A 17,523-nucleotide genomic window follows, 5' to 3' on the forward strand; every position below is an offset into this window, starting at 1 on the left:
AAGTAATGTATAATTATTTAACTATTTTTTCTTTATAATAATCTAACCTTTTTATAGCAGTTTTTGAGTTTTAAAAATCATGAATAGATTTATTTCATTTTATTAGAAAAATAAGTTATACGTTTGTTATAAAATAAATAAAAAAGTAAATATAGTATTATACAACAAGTTCACGGAGCTATTTCAAAAGGATCAGTAGCATTGTTTAAAACTTGCACTAGATAATTGTATGCTTTCTTATCAAAGTCTTCTGTTTGTTCATCTGATCCTATGATTACATATTGATTACAATTTATGGAATCTTTTCCAACAGGTTGACCTATTATTTCTATCCATCCACTCAAAGGCTCACTAAGAGGTTCGTTTAAAATAACCTAAAACCCAAAATAATTTGAATATATTAAAATAAAGAATATGTCTCGAAGTACGACATAGATATTCTTGATCAAATTTATGAACCGTACCTTAACATTCACGTTATCTGTAGTAAGAACATTAATAAATCTTCCAGATCTATCGGCATTGTTCACCAGTCCCATCAACGAAACTGAACTCCCTTGACACATTCTCATATATGCTCCATTTACTTTTTTATAAGTCATTATTTAACTATTTTTACGGCAATTTAACTGGCAAAATAAATTGGCAATGAAGAACTAAAAAATTAACAAGAAACAACTGCAAAAATACGCGGGATTGTATTGACAGTTAACAATCGCCATAGATAAAAAAATCCAAGCCTTAACAACGGTTGCCAACATAGGAGAATAAAAACCAATGTAGTAAATTAAATATTTTTGATATATCAACTCACAACTATTGTAGACCATAGTTTAATAATATTTTTCATGGTCGGTTATTATATTATAATTATAATATTATAATTATAAATGGTAATAATTAATAACAAACGGTGAAAATCCATTCTTTTGGCCGTATCTGTATGACTGTCTATAGAACCAAAATTCAACTATCTATGCTTTTGTTGCTTGTGTTTTGATTGGTAGTTAATAAATGTCAATAAAATGTTTATAATTTAAATTTTCGACAACACTATAAAATGTTGATTTTAGAATATTTTAACGAAAATCTAAAACCAAAATAAATATTATGAACAATTAAAACACATTTTAAACTTTATTGAAATCGATTTCGATTGGTTAAACAATGACAGATGCAGATGAATTAAGTTTTACAGCCTTCGCTGATTTATGTAGATTATGCTCGTTAAAAAATGGTACTAGAATTAATATTTTTGATAAAGAAGGCGAAGAAAGACAGATTTTGTATAAAATTCGATCCTGTCTTGCTACTTCTGTAAGTCCAAATATCATATCATTTAAATTAGATTTGTATTGTGAAGTAAATTGGAATGTAGATATTTTAATCTAATATTCAAATATAATGCCCAAGCATTTTTTTACAGGTTACAAAAGATGACTTTCTTCCAAAAAGAATATGTGAAAGATGTGCAGACACATTAGACAGGCTTTTTGAGTGGAGAAATGAGTGCTCTAATACAGATACTGTCCTAAGAAACTATGCAGATTCTATGAGATCTGTCACACAAACCATCAATTTCCAGGTAATACTATATATATATATATATATATATATATATATATATATATATATAATATATATTTATTCAATACATAAGTCCTGGATTTTTTCAATCCAATCAATATCTTCAAAAAACAAATTGTTTTTCATTATTGGATTTACTATTCGGAAAAGAATCAAACAATCATATATATATATATATACACCTAAGTCTGTTTTTACACGGAGATTGGTTCCAGAAGAAGCCGTGTAAAAAAAAAAACGTGTAAAAAAAGACATTGATCTTATACAAAAATGGGTGATTTGTTCCTAATCTCTAAAACCTATCAAAATTGGTTAAAAACAAGAATTTTTAAGAACAAGAATTAAATTAGTGCTATTCACATTTGCTTTGACCAGTTCGCAAACTATCGATACTATCGATGGTTTCAGCCTTTTTTCTTTCATAAATTCTTTTTTGTGATATGAACATACTTCGCAAAAATTAAATTTGACAAAAAAAATTAAGTACATAAAATTTCAAATCGTGCTAAATGGAATAAAATCGTGTAAAAAAATTAAAAATATTCAATTTTCAAACCGTGTTATATCAAAACCGTGTACAAAAAGACCGTGTAAAAACAGACTTAGGTGTATATATATATATATATATATATATATATATAATAAAATAATAATGGGTGTACTGCCCTAGGGCAGGTCCGTGAGCTGAGTTAAAACCTCAACTCGATTCAGGGAAGAATAGTGAGAGATTTCCCATTGCCATTTTACACCGCAGTGCCCCAATAAAAAGTAAGCACTCAAATTAAATATGTATCTCATTGTACTAGTTTTGACACTTAAATGAGTATCAACTTCCAGCTAAAATATAATAATTTTGTAAAAACATTAAACAAAATTAAATTAAAACATTATATAAAAACTTCCAATTATAAGAATTTAAATAATGATATTATATATTTATTATACATTATATTATATAAATTAGTTATTATATACATTAGTACATTATATGACATAATTATAAAATGTTATATTATGTCATATAATGTATGGAGTATTTTTTTATTTTTGAATAAAAAAATAGAATTAATTTTTCATATAAAAAAGAATAATTGGAAAATTTTATCTTGATGGGTCGCTCATAATGTAATCCCATAGTATTAAAAAATTAATGATATTGATTGAAGACGAATACCCATACATGAAGACGAATAATCCAAATTGATGTTGAAAACCTTCATCCTGTTTAGGCCCAGGAATATATTCACATATATGACACCCATATAGGTGTCGAAACTAGTGCAATTAATACATATTTGAATTGAGTACTTATTTTTATTTGATGTATTGGTTGATATATATATATATATATATATATATATATATATATATATATATATATAAGTATAAATTAAGAAGTCATTCGACGAAACTTGATAAGCATTTGCATTAGTTAGTTTTTTGATACGATCGACTTAGACATTTCTTTAGAATTATTAGAAAAGTGCACAATTTTTTTTCCACGTTATATTTGGAAATCGTGCTGATTATTTTTTGACAAAGATAAGCCAGGTTGTTTCTTTGTAATTGATTAATTAATTTTCATGAATGCTTGGTTAAAAAGTACGCAGTCTTAACAAACAACTAAAATTATAGTCCGACGAAAAGTGGTTTAAATATAAAAATTAATTCAAATTTAGATTAATCTTCCTGCATTAGGCACGGTTCGCTTCTCAATAATGTGTAATAAAGATGTTGTACAAAATTGAATAATCTGCAGCATCTCGGCATACTTACTAATAAATTAATATATTTATTTCTTTTTGATTAAACGCTTATTTACACATTCGACATTCCATAAGGCAAAATGCCACTTACTACAACTACATAGTTTGTTTTTAATTTTGAAGAGATTTTACGGAATAATATCTGCGTTACTTAATCAATTCAATGCAAAGTTTGAACAACAGAATTAAAAAGTGCAATCTTTTCTTATAGTAATTGCAAAGAAATCGAAAGTTACATCTTTACGTTTTAAAGGTTTCTAAACATTTTGGCATTCTTTAGAAAAAATGGATGCATATTTTGAATAATTCAAAAAACATTCGATTTGCATTGATGGGCAGACGTGCTAATTAGTTTTTGGCAAGGGCAGGTCCAGCCGTTGCGAAGATACGGGGCAAAAAGTGCCAAAAATGGCAAATCGGTTTTTGAGAAAATGGAGCGTCCGATTTGAATAATTCAAAAAACATTTTACTTGTATTGGCGAAATGAAGATTTGATTAAATCAATAAAGACATATCTAGCCGCTTCAATGAAAAAATAAAAAATGTCTTCAAATTATTAGATATTTTATAGAGTTTGAAATAACTAGTACAAATTTTGTTCCCATTACATCAAAATTTATAATGTTTACAACCATTTAGACTGCAACGCTGCGCTACACGCTTTAATATTTTGTCTCTAAAATAGATAAGCAGCGATTTTTCAGCTGTGAAAAAAACTGAAAATTCAAGAATCAAAAGAATCAAAATATAATTAATCTATATTTTCAAATTTCACAAAAATCTAATTCTCCCAATTTTCAGAAAAATTCAAAGCTTTTAATATTTTTAAATGACGGTACCGAAAGTACCAGCAATTTGCCTTAAGGCACGATGCCATGCACCAATAGTTTTTATTGTTATCAACTTCCCGTAGGGCAAGTTATAGTAATCGCAAAAAAATCGAAAATGAAATTTTTTATATATCTTTACGTTTCAAAGGTTTCTGAACATTTTGGCATACCTTACAGATAGAAAACATAAGTGTGAGGATACCAATTTTCGTTAATTTAAATAAGTTTTCAAAAATTTAAAATTTCTCAAAAATCTATTTTTAACTTCCCGAAGGAGAAGTTTATGTTTTCATTAAAAAATCCGAATTGCTAATTTTATGTTTTCTCGACGTTTCAAGCCATTCTGAATCGAATGAGATCAAATTTCGAAAAAGTATGTGTGTGTGTGTGTGCGAGTATGTGAACAGATTTTTTGCCGTAAATTGACGTTTTCTCGAAAACGGCTGGACCGATTTCAAAAATTTAAAAGCCACTCGATGTATCTCGATGAGGACTATTGTTTGTCAATTTTGTGCGACGATCGGCCAAGCCGTTTCTTTATAAATAGCAGAAAAATGAAAAATTTTTCATCTACGTTTTAGCCCGCAATTCTGAATCGATTTTGAAAATTCAAAAACCGTTCGAAAGATATTGTTTGGGAATCGTGCTGATTAGTTTTTGGCAGAGATCGGCCGGGCCGTTTTCTTGTAATAAAGTTAAAAAAAAAAATTCGACGATTTTTATGATTATTTTTTTGACGGTAGATACCATAGTCTTCTAGATTATACTAAAGTATTATGGCCCTACGACAACTGGTTTAGCTTTAAAAATTCGTCAAACTTTGCAAAAATTAGTATGGTCTTTTTGGCATTTGTCAAAATTAGAACTTTCATCGACGTTTGCTCAAAAACGCCTGTACCGATTTCAGATATTTAAAAAGCATTTGATGTATCTCGATGAGGATTATCGTTTCTCAGTTTTGTGCGACGATCGGCCGAACCGTTCCTTTGTAATTTGGAAAGAAGTGTTAAACCTTTCGTCCACATTTAAGCTCATACTACCGAACCGATTTCAAAAAATCAAAAACTGTTCGAAAGATATTAGTTGGGGATGATACTGACTAGTTTTAGGTGAAAATCACTCATAAATTAATTTATTTTTTATTGATTAAGTCGATTATTTACACATATCGGGAAGTTCATGTAACTTGCCTCAAGGCTAAATACGAAACTAAATAGTTTTCAAAGTTTAAAACATATTTAATTTAAAAAAAAAAAATCATTTTTGGCATGGGAAGTTCTAACGATTTGCTTTAAGGCACGATGCCATACACCACTAGTTTAGTAACAATTACATCTGTCCTGAAATGGACAACAAGTAACTCTGTAGGGAAACAATGGCTAAGAATACAATATTGCAATCTGTTAAATACAATAAAGAAAACTTGATATAAATATATGAACGCGTTTTTGATCTGTTCTATGGGAAGTCGTCTTAACGGGGTTTTACTGTATATATGTACATATACACATATATGGTGTGTATGCTTGTATGCATATTTATTTATTGCGCATTATTATAATATATCGAACGCGAAAACTTTCATTACTACGACTACATATATGCCTACGTGCATGTATGCGAATAGAATGTGCGTAGCAGAGCTACGTCTACGTAGAACAAGAAATCATTGGCACCCTCGTGCGCCATGGGATACAGAGTTTGTTTATTTCAGTGTGTTCGTATGAGGTGTAAGGTCCATATTCCGTATCGATCTTTAGCATTCGTAATTGAAGAGGGGGTGGCAGGGTAGTAGCCAGTAGTAGCTCAAATCAATTACTTTTATTAACGCACGGAAAATAATTTGTTTGTTACTAAATATTATCTAAAACCACACTAAAATGCACAGAAAAGCACAATTTTCCACATTCAAAAACTGGAAAGTTTTTCTATAATAAAGAACTAGCTGTAAGTGGAATTCCGTCTTAAGGCAATTAAGGCATCGTGCCTTAAGGCAAATTGCTGGAACTTCCCGTACCAAAAATTATTATTTTTTTTAAAAACGATTAACATTTTTGAAAAAAATTTACTTTGAAGAAATAAGATTTTTAAGAAATTATAAATTGGACAAAAAATTACTTTTTTTGAAAAAAAAAATGTTTTCTTTATTTTGACATATTTTGGAAGATCTGAACTTTTTTTCAAAGCAATCATACTGCTTTAACTGTATAGAGATAAAATATAAAGCGCGTAAGCGCCGCGTCGCTGTCTAACGGATAAACATTGGTACGGAACCCATAGGAATGTAAACAAAATTTATACTTATTGTTAAAATCTCTATAAAATATCTGATAATTTGATGTGCATATGTCTAATGATCATTTTTGACCGCCAAATGGCTCATTTTTTTACTTTTTCCGCTAGACATACCTTCATGAAAATTTTATCGATTATTCATCTTGTCAATACAAGTAAAATATTTTTTGAATTATTAAAATCGGACGCTCCGTTCTCTTAAAAACTGAGGTAACGTTTTTGGCACTTTTTGCCCCATATCTTCGGAACGGCTAGACCTGCCTTCGCCAAAAACTAATCAGCACGTCTCCTTATCAATACGAATCGAATGTTTTTTGAATTATTCAAATTGCTTCATCCGTGTTCCCGAAATCGTCGACGAAAATTTGTATCCGCACACACACATACACGCACACACACATACATGCGCACACACACACACACACACATACACACACACATTCAGATAACCAAAATATTCAGAAACCTCTGAAACGTAAAGATATAAAAATTTTCATTTTCGATTTTTTTGCGATTACTATAACTTACCCTACGGGAAGTTAAATAATTAATGAAAAAGTAGAAATTAGAATTTCTTTATACAATTTTTACAACTATTCTAAAAGAACAACTAGTAAACTTTTAGGAGAATAAAAATAAAGGCTTTAAAAATACGATATGGTCTGATCATTGACAGTAATTTTGAGGTTGACGGAAGGAATAATAAAAATTTAAGAAATTTTTCTCTTCAATTATTTTTTAGTATAGTACTTTTTACCATACATTGCAATTTGCTTCTATGGATGAATCGATCGCTATATTGTATGAACAATTTGCTATTGCATAATTTCTTTCTTCTTTTTTTTCAAAAACAAATTGGCTTCGCTTGTGTAAAGCATTTGGCATTTAGACATATCTGTACCTTTATTTTTTCACACTGTCTTTATTATATCATATATGTACATTAGGGTGGTCCTTAAAATAGTCATTTTCGAATTTCCTTGCTCCCAGGGGCTCAAATGGTTCCAAATTGATGAAAAACAATTCTCTGAAAGTTTTAGCTCTTAATATTAACGTTTAGATAAAGCGCAATTCAATCAAACTTCGTTTGGAAAGAGCATAGAAAATTTAATGAAAATTTAAAAAAAGTGTTTTAGGTATAACATAGCGACAAATGAATGAGTTTTATTCATTCATTTGTTCGCTAAATTACATCTAAAAAACATTTTTAAAATTTTTGAAAATTTTCCCATATTTCCATACAAAACTTTGATTGAATTGCGCTCTATCTAAACGTTAATATTAAGAGCTAAAACATTCAGCGAACTGTTTTTTATCTATTTGGGATCATTTGAGCCCTTGGGAGCAAGGAAATTCGAAAATGACCATTTTAAGGACCACCCTAATGTACATTCTTATGCTATCATTATATATCTTATACTATCCAATTTTTTTTAACTGACTTCTTTCTAATTTTCTTCTAACCTTGCTTCTTATAACTTCTTAATATATCTAATCAACAATTGAAATTCCACTTAATTTGGAGCCACTTCTTCATTTTGCTCACTCTTCTAATCTTCTTTTCTTCATTCTTCTTTCTTTTATTTCTTCATTCTTCTTTTTATCTTCGCGTGTTCTAATCTATTGTTACTTCTTATTCCTAATTCAACTCAACTATTCGAATTCTGTGATTTTAATTTTGATAATACAAATATTATATCAATGCTAGGACTCGAACCGAATATCCTAGAAGTCAGGTTTGCTCCTGACTGTGCTATGACCGCCACCATAACTTCCTAATGTTGTTATTTTTTAATCATATTTGAGCAATTGAGTCTTTATTTTTGTAGGTTTTCTTGCTTTTCCTTCTCGTTATCATTAATAGCTAGAAGTTTTAGCATTTATCTTCTGTTCTTTTATTAAAAAAACGGAAACAAGGCAGTGAATTCTGTGCTACAATCATTTCAAAATGATCTTTTAGCCTTTTAATATTTTGCATTTTATGTACGTTTGGCATTCTTACCAAAAATTTTAAGTATGTAATAGATTTCAAGTACTACTATAAATTTTCTCATTCCATATCATAGCAATAAAATATTCATATCAATCGACTTGATTGTCTATTCTACATATTCTACAAAATTTGTGAATTATACTGATAATTTCTGTATTGTGTATTGTATTTTTCAAAAATCTACTTTTTGCTTAAATTATTTTTAACCGATTATTTAGCGGAAACTTGTGGATTTTGAATAAAAATATAATATAAAAATTTATCATTTTATTAATTTGATATCGAATCATTAACTTTAATTTACATTCATATATGAATTGCAAATATTTAAAGTATTAGACAATAGTATGCTTTTCACAAAACTGACTGTTGACTTGGGCTTTTAATTGGTTAATGAAATATTTATATAATAAAAAACATCATAATGTTTTACATTATAATTAATATCTTAATATATCCTATCCAAGCTATCCTGGCTTGTTTCTTTTTTTTATTTGTATGCTTTTTTATATCGCAGCCAGTGGAGTAGTTTTAGCTATATTTTTTCATTTGTAAATTAAACATATATAGTGTAAAATAACTTCTTTAAAAAGTTACAAATGATTTAAATCCACCCCCGCGGTGCACAGGCACATAGCGTCGCTTCCGCGAGACAGAAAATCAAGTGAAGGTAGGGGTTCCGGTCACATTGCACAGAATCGAAGTATAGAAAATTTATAATCTTAGATTGAAAATGAGAAAAAATTGGTATAGTAAAAACTAGGGAATGTAATACCGATGGAAAATTTCAATACCTGTATTTCGGTAATTTTTCATTTTAAAACCGGAATACCGGTAAATTACCGGTATTTTTTATTATCTTATACAAACGTAAACAAAATTGAAAGTTACTAGTACAAATATAAAAATATGTATATACAACTACAACTATATTCAACTAAACAATAAAAACAATAAAATAAAACAACAAGTTTATTTTTTTTAAATAAAAATTTAACAAAAGTATATGCAATTTAATTAATTCATTATCACTATCGAGTATATTGAGTACTTACCACCAAAAACAAACTTATGAGTAAAAAAGACCAAAAACTCGTGAAAGATCATATTACATTATTATAATAAACTGTATTGTCTGTATCCGATGTGTTGAATTAGCATAATCTCCAATATTAAAAAAAAAAGATTTTTTACACTAATTTAAGATCGGATACTTTGTCAAGATAAATAATAAGGTATTATAATTGTTGAGTATTATTATTATATATTATTATTATTATTATATATAGTATTTTCAAACTTGGAAACGTTTTCGAAAAATAATATTTTATAATTGTAATAAGACGCAAAAATATTTAGTAATTATCGTAATTATTATGTATAAAGTTAGAAAAAAATAAAGATTACGCAGAGGTAATCTGCATGATTTAAAATATTTTGACGCAAATATTACTTAAAAAACCGTTACATTTTTACATAAGATGAAACAAACATATATCTATCAGTAGAATTCTATTTATTGTAACACGATATGAAGCCCTTAATAAAGCAATAAATATTAAAGTTTAATGACGAGTTGAAATAATATTTGACAGTTGTTTATCCTATAGAATCACTTGAAGATATAGCTGTTTATGCGATTATGGAATTTAAAGATACATTTGTTCCGAGAAACTTAAACTTAAGTGTATTTTGTATCAAATAGCGCTTATGTAAAAATACCGAAAATATCGGCACTTTTGGAGTAAATACCGGTAAAATTACCGCCGAAAAATCGGGCGGTTTACCGGTAATTCGGTATACCGGTATACCGGTATTGTATTCCCTAGTAAAAACGATTATCAATTATTTAAAATTCTTGTTGCTCCACTCTTCTTTTTTATGTGCAGGCTATATATGGAATGATAATTATATATGTTGCTGCAATGCCTGCGAAAAGCCGTTTTTACTTGAGATTATACTTCAGATCTATAATCTTTCAAGTGAAAATATGATATCATACTGCTTGATATTGAGCAGCGAGAGGTTGGGATTGAAACCGAAATTGGTGTTTGCTAGTCCGCGTTCTTCGGTTTTATTTACGTTAATAAATTTTATTATGTAATATAAAGAATACGATTTGAACTTTTCCGCGCGTTTCAGCACTGTATGAAGTAATGTGGTGTGGGTTCAGCCAGTAATGAATGTCATCACTTTCGCTTTTCCTAGCGCATAGCAGGATATTTTTGTCGGCGCGGCGTTCGCTTTTCCTCCCATAGTTGTTCAAACTTTAGATCTTTAAAGCTTTATAATTGCGAATTCATAATTGCGAAGAGATAAAATGTTATTGTAACAACGACTTTTCAAAACAAAATTGTCTATTTTTAACTTTCCGTAGGGTAAATTATAGTAATTGTTCAAAAATCGAAAATGATTTTGTTTGCATATCTTTACGTTTTAATAGTTTCTGAACATTTTGGCGTGCCTTCAAAATAATGGATGTATGTGTATGTAGTATCTATGAATACAAATTTTTGTCGACGTTTTCGGGAGCACGGATCAACCGAATCTAATGATTCAAAAAACATTTGATTTGTATTGACTGAGAAACGTGCCGATTAATTTTCGACAAAGTAGGTTCAGCCGTTTCGGAGATGCGAAGCAAAACGTGCATAAAATAGCAGTTTTTGAGAGAATGGAAAGTCCGATTTGAATGATTTAAAAAATATTTTGCTTGTGTTGACAGTGTGAAGGAATGATCGTTTTTGGGAGAAGCATAATTTTTTTTATAAATTTCATTAAAGATTTCATTTTTAATTTCAAAAAATTATTAAAATTTGAATTTTAATTTTAGCTAAAATTTTAAACCTCACTTATCTACTTGAAATAAATAATTTAAACTTTTCAGTTCAAATAATATAATATTAAGAAATCTTATATATAAAAATGGAGCTCTCTTTCAAATGTCTTAGTAAAACTCGAAAACGGCTAAACCGATTTGGCCAGTCTTAGTCTTTAAAAATTCGTGCCAATCCAGAGATGGTCGATTTTGATATTTCAAAATCGCGTAGAAATTTTACATTTTTTATTTGAAAATTTTTGTATAAGCGTCATTTAAATAAAACAATGGACGGTGGCTAATACGTGAAATGTCAAACGTTTCTGACAGATGATGTTCAATTACGTTTAATAGGATGTTTTACGTAAATATTATTTAATTATGATTGAATTGTAGTAAGTAGTTTTTGTTTGTAGTTTTATTTATTTACAAAAACGTTAGTAAACGGGCCGCAAGTGTTACTAGAGACTCAAAACATCAACTTTTTCGAAATGTTAATATGAAAAATGCACCTTTGGTATATTTTTCTCAAATACGGTGTAATTATATACTCATTGGTATTTATAAAACATTTTCTAGGTTATGTTATTTTTTATTCATATTATTTAAATTTAGAACCAAAATTTGGTATTGATCAAAGGGACAGTTGTGTCAAAAACAACTAAAAGTTAAGCATTGTTTAACAACAATATTTGAAAGTAGAGGGAAAAAGATGTATAACCAGCTATAACTTTGATTCTTATGACTTTGCTATCGGGGGATAAATGTGTAATCTTTGAAAATCCATAATAAAAGTATTTTTTTCTGTTGGTAATTTTTTAGCATTAGTTAAAAATGTATACAGTATTTATAATAGTATATTTCAAAACATTAAAAGTAATTGTTATTAATCATAAATCATTTTTTGTTGATTATTGATCACTTTTAATCCGCGAATATGTAATTATGATACGAGAAGGTTCCAGAAATTTGCCTTAAGACACAATGCCATGCACCTTTAATTAATAATATTTTTAATAAGCTTTATTCACTTAACTACCCTAGGTAAAAACTAAATAGACAATTATAATACATTATAAATAAATATGTTAAAATAAACTATATATATATATATATATATATATATAAAATTATAATCATTTATTTTAAAACATATTTGGCCTATTGAAACTAATTAGTTTTTAGAATCTCTGCTTTATTACTATCACCCCCTCTATACACATTATACATATACGTATTGCCTTGTTTTACGTGCCAACATATATATATATATATATATATATATATATATATATATATAATGTGTATATGTATAAATTCCATATACGCGTTTACTACTAAGGGGGTTATATATGATCCCCTACAGTTCAATGGTACCATCTCACATGAGAACAACGTATAAAACAAATCATACTATGTGCTATAACTACAAGTTAGTGATAATATATTTTCAACAGTTTATAGTGTTTTTGAAACAAAAGTAGGATTGTGAATAGAAAACTAGCCTTGAACTTATATCGAAAAGAATTTTCCTAGAATGTTTGCACAACATCTAGGTGTGGTGAGTAAGGAAAGCTTTATTCGGTTGTATGTGGAATTAAATACATGTGTTCGGTGTATGGCATTTGCAGGTGTATTGGCGAGAGTGAAAGCTCGTTGACCCTGAGTTTTGAGCTTTAAGCTGAATTAGTAAAGAACAGAATACGCGAAAAGTTTTGTTGTACATATTATTTTGGAGAGAAGGAATTTTTTGAGGTTTCTTTTTGAACCGCAATTCAAATTTAAATCCGATTTATTTTTACCAAAATATAAATTTAGTTTAACGATATGCTTTATAAAGTTTTTTCAAATTAACTTATAACATTTTTTTTAAACGTAATTGTGATTTTTTTAAATAATCAAAAAGCTTTTAAACAATTCTTGATGTTATCATGATGAAAAAAATAATAATTTTTATTTTGCACTTTCATTATGCTTATATTGCACATTTGTTATGAATTTGATGATGATTTCTTCAGTTCTAATATAATATATAGTTTCATAAAACCTTATGACTTATTCCAACGTTGTAAATCATTCTGAAACAACAACGTTTCCATAACAATATTTCATGTAGATACTAATCGATTACTCTGATTCATGCTTAACAGTCATCCCTTCGATAACGCGGACCGTGTGATATGGAAACCGTGTTATAAAAAACTCGGATTTAACGTACAATTCAAGCTAATTCGTATGGCGTTCTATGAAAACTGGCTATCGCGTTGTATATGAATCGTGCTAAATGAAACACACAGTTTGTACAAATCGCATTGTATGGGAATTATTGAATTGAAGGGTTGATACAAAGATATGATAAATTTTAAATAATGTTTTAAAGAAGAGATAAAAATTATAAAATATTTTTATTGAATTGATGAATTTATATAAGTATATAATTCGAAGAATGAAACAAAAACTAAACTAAAACTGTATCCCAACAAAAATATTTTCAAGTAATTTTTTTTTAGAAAACCATTAAAATGTGCTTTGATACTACTAGAACCGATGTCGTACACAGCTTTTGTATAACCTAGCATGTATATAAATATATTGTAGAAGATAAAAGTCGATATCTTGTTTAATAACTATCCATAGCTATATCCAGAGCTATCCATAGGTTGCGTGGAAGGATCTTAGGATCTTGAACAAAAAACCGTGTTATAGGAGTACCGTGTAATTCGCTATTTCAGCTCCTTAGTATGGAAACCGCGTTCCCAAAGTACCGCATTATCGGAGGGTTGACTGTAGTATAACTTCAACATATTGCCTTTTATAATGTTACTTGTAACAATTCAATACTAAATATTAATATGTGTCCTTGTCTCCTATCAGGATGGTACTGTGAACATGGACAAAATGTCAGCTGCTCAAAAAACTGCATATTTAGAAGCTCATTTAGCCGTACAACAGCACATGGCTCAAGCAGCCCACAGACTGCACCAACAACAGTCACAAAATGGCATGCATCAACAGCAACATCAGCAACAAAATCATCATCAACAGCAACAAGGAAAAGATCAACAGCATTCTCCGCCTAGTACAACGGTTGTCAGTTCCTCACAACACTATTCCAGCACTACTACTAAGGTAGAAAAAATACCTTTAGTTGATAAGTTTGTTCATTCACGATGGATATATGGCATATGCTAAAATTTATTAGTCATGAGTCATTACTTTTTTTCAATATATAAAATTGTTATATGCCGGTCATAAAATACTGACTAAAATGCCGCGAATCAATCATTAATATAGTGTATTTTTGGAATACATATCATACGAAAATCAACTATCGTTGCTGATGTGTATATGCTCTTTGTATTTAAATATTAATTTTCATTATTTTCAGATAAATTCAACTTCTGGAAACGGAAATGCTGATAGTACGTTTACCGTACCAGATGATGTTGGCATGGGATATGAAGGTGGAGTTCGTGTTCTTCAGAGCTTGGGAAACTGGTAATTTCGATAAATATTAACACACTTTCATTTTTATCACGAATAATTGATATATTTTCCGTATCAAAATAATTCTAGGACACCAGAAATGCATTGCAACATACCGAGGCCAAATTTGATACCATTTACAGAACCATACCAAGAAGGTGGATCAATGCATCCAGCCAGTCGTCTCAAAGCACTGCAGCAAGCAACTTCTGGTTCAAGGAAAACTACTTCGAAAAACACGAATTCTGGCGAAACAAGTGAGTTTTGGGAATACATTTTTTTTATCAAGCATCCAGTTATTTAAAAGAAAAATTAATTTGTGTGTCATTTAAGATATGGAGTTAATTCCTAAGTTTGTTTCACATGATTCAATATGGTTGTTGGTTATATTTACATTTAATCTAACTCTATGGTTAAGTTTTACTGTATGGTTTTTGTGGTGATTCAATTTGTGTGATGATCCATTGAAGAATAGTATTTTTTTTTTTGAATACGACTTAGTTTTTTCCAATAAATAGGTGAATGGATTGTTAAAAAAACTAATTTTTGTTAATAATAAATTATATTATATACATTAGTTAAAGAATATTATCAATGATTATTATTTTCTTTGATTTCAAAAAAGTTTCTTTAACATATTCTAAGGATTATAATAAGGATTTAAATTATAAAATTATCAATTATTAATATATATATATATATATATATATATATATATATATAATAATAATTTATAATTTAGATTTAGGCAATTCTTAGGTATGATATCAGTATTATGAATTAATAAATTCTTGATTTTTATATATTATTAAATTTATTTCAGCTAATAAAGCTTTCGAATGCTCTGTCTGTGGTAAAGGATTGGCGAGGAAAGATAAATTGACTATTCATATGCGAATTCATACTGGTAATAAACTGTGCAATTTATAAAAGTAATAACTATATTTTATATATCTTTTATATGAAATATGCATTTCATTTCAGGTGAAAAACCATACGTGTGCGAGGTTTGTCAAAAAGCGTTTGCTCGTCGCGATAAGCTAGTCATCCACATGAATAAATTCAAACATTTAACTCCGTCTAATATTGCGCCCTTGGGAAAAAGAAATCCTGTACAAAAAGGTATTTTTATAAATTAGTTAATAAGTTAATTAGTGTAGATTTTCTCGCAAGGTTGCTGCCTTGTTCCAATTTTACAATGAACTCAGTTCTGATGGACTAGTATTAAAATCTATTTTTGGCTCTCAAACTTTGAGCAAATAGACTCAAACAATTAAAAAAAAAATTGATTACTCATTTTTCTTACCGTGATTTTTTCTACTTTATTTTATCAAAAAAATATTAAAATATTAAATATATTAAATAAATTTATTTTGTTACTTTATCTTTTCAAGTGGAAAAAATCGAGAAAATTCAAACTGATAACGCCGACAAAATCAACGAGTTATCTGTTCAGAATACAAATCAGCAACTACAGCAACAACAAACGCAATCTCAGTCAGTCCAGGATCATCAACAACAAAATCAACAGCATGTAACAACTTCTCAACAACAATTGAATTGGTCCTGTGAATTATGTGGAAGAATGTTTTCTACGAGAGACGAATGGACATTGCATGCCAAAAGTCATTTGGAAGATAAAATGCTGTTACAAAACCAACCAAACCAAGTCTTAAATCATAACCATTCTATTAATCTTAATACTAATTCAGTTGTCACTAATAATTTGACTCATAATAATACTTTGGTGCAGTCAAGCAATGCAGCGGCATATTTTCCACCACATAATAACTTGATGTCCCATTATAATATGGGAGAGAGACATTTCTGTCTGATGTGTCGACAAGATTTTACCAACAAAACTGAATTCATGTTGCATGTACGTGGACATTTCGAAGGTAAAGTTACAGATTTGACTGCAGCTGACATGCTTGCTAGAAGTTTAATGGATAATTCTGGATTATGTACATAATCTGTAATTTAACCAAAGTGTTATTTTATTTATCAAGTTTTTATATTTTTATTCTGATTACACAGGAGAAATTATATTTTAAATACTGAAAGGCCCGTTCGTTCGCACATTGTTTTAAATGTCGAGTATCTTATAATCTGTGCAACTTGGTTAAATTTTGTAGTTATAGTTGATGTGACAGAAACCCAAAAAATCGTAATATTAAGTGTAAAGCTTCAATGCTTAATGTATTTACTTTCCATGTTTGTTAAAGCTAGACTATTGTGTTATTATAAGTTAACTGATGATTTATATAATCATAAGCTCATATCAAAACTGCCATATTTACGATATACATTTATTGCCATTTATATTAGAATAATAAATAATTAGTTAGAGTAGGATATGATTATTATATTAATCTAATTATAAGAATATTTTATTCCCATAATTAATATCAATACTTCATAAATTTACCATATTAATTATTTTAGATATCGAGACTGATATTAAAGCTATTATTATTTATTCCGTGCATGTATTTTATGTAATATGAAATTTTATCAGTTCATAAATTACACGCCAATATATACTACAATATCAAAATTAAGTTATATTGTTCACAAAGGATTGGACTGTTGGAAATATTTTGGTCTAATCGCTATTTTTAACTTTAAGCAGTTTTGATAAATAGTTTGAGATTTTGTTAAACATGTGATATTTTTCAATCTCATTAATTTTACATATTAATGAAAGAAATCTTAGTTTGTTCATAAGTTTTTTGTGTCTACTAAGAT

At 28.6% G+C, this 17,523-nt stretch overlaps 2 protein-coding genes across 2 annotated transcripts; one reads left to right on the forward strand and one right to left on the reverse strand.

Moving 5' to 3' along the window:
• Nucleotides 1-126: 126 nt before the first annotated feature.
• Nucleotides 127-687, reverse strand: LOC113363989. The gene is made up of 2 exons (XM_026606456.1): nucleotides 465-687; nucleotides 127-374 (listed from the first exon to the last, which is right to left on the reverse strand). The coding sequence occupies exons 1-2, from the start codon at nucleotides 600-602 to the stop codon at nucleotides 171-173; spliced, it is 342 nt and encodes a 113-aa protein (XP_026462241.1). The 5' UTR covers nucleotides 603-687; the 3' UTR covers nucleotides 127-170.
• Nucleotides 688-1,206: 519 nt separating this feature from the next.
• Nucleotides 1,207-16,929, forward strand: LOC113363429 (zinc finger protein 235-like). Its single transcript, XM_026605934.1, has 8 exons — nucleotides 1,207-1,317; nucleotides 1,427-1,585; nucleotides 14,164-14,418; nucleotides 14,678-14,787; nucleotides 14,866-15,032; nucleotides 15,599-15,682; nucleotides 15,760-15,897; nucleotides 16,170-16,929. Exons 2-8 carry the CDS (start codon nucleotides 1,553-1,555, stop codon nucleotides 16,745-16,747), a joined length of 1,365 nt encoding a protein of 454 aa, XP_026461719.1. The 5' UTR covers nucleotides 1,207-1,317; nucleotides 1,427-1,552; the 3' UTR covers nucleotides 16,748-16,929.
• The last annotated feature ends 594 nt before the right edge of the window (nucleotides 16,930-17,523 follow it).

Source organism: Ctenocephalides felis, unplaced genomic scaffold, assembly GCF_003426905.1.
Source record: "Ctenocephalides felis isolate EL2017-DRISC unplaced genomic scaffold, ASM342690v1 CF-g0.4_SCAFFOLD_00845, whole genome shotgun sequence".
NCBI lineage: Eukaryota > Metazoa > Arthropoda > Insecta > Siphonaptera > Pulicidae > Ctenocephalides > Ctenocephalides felis.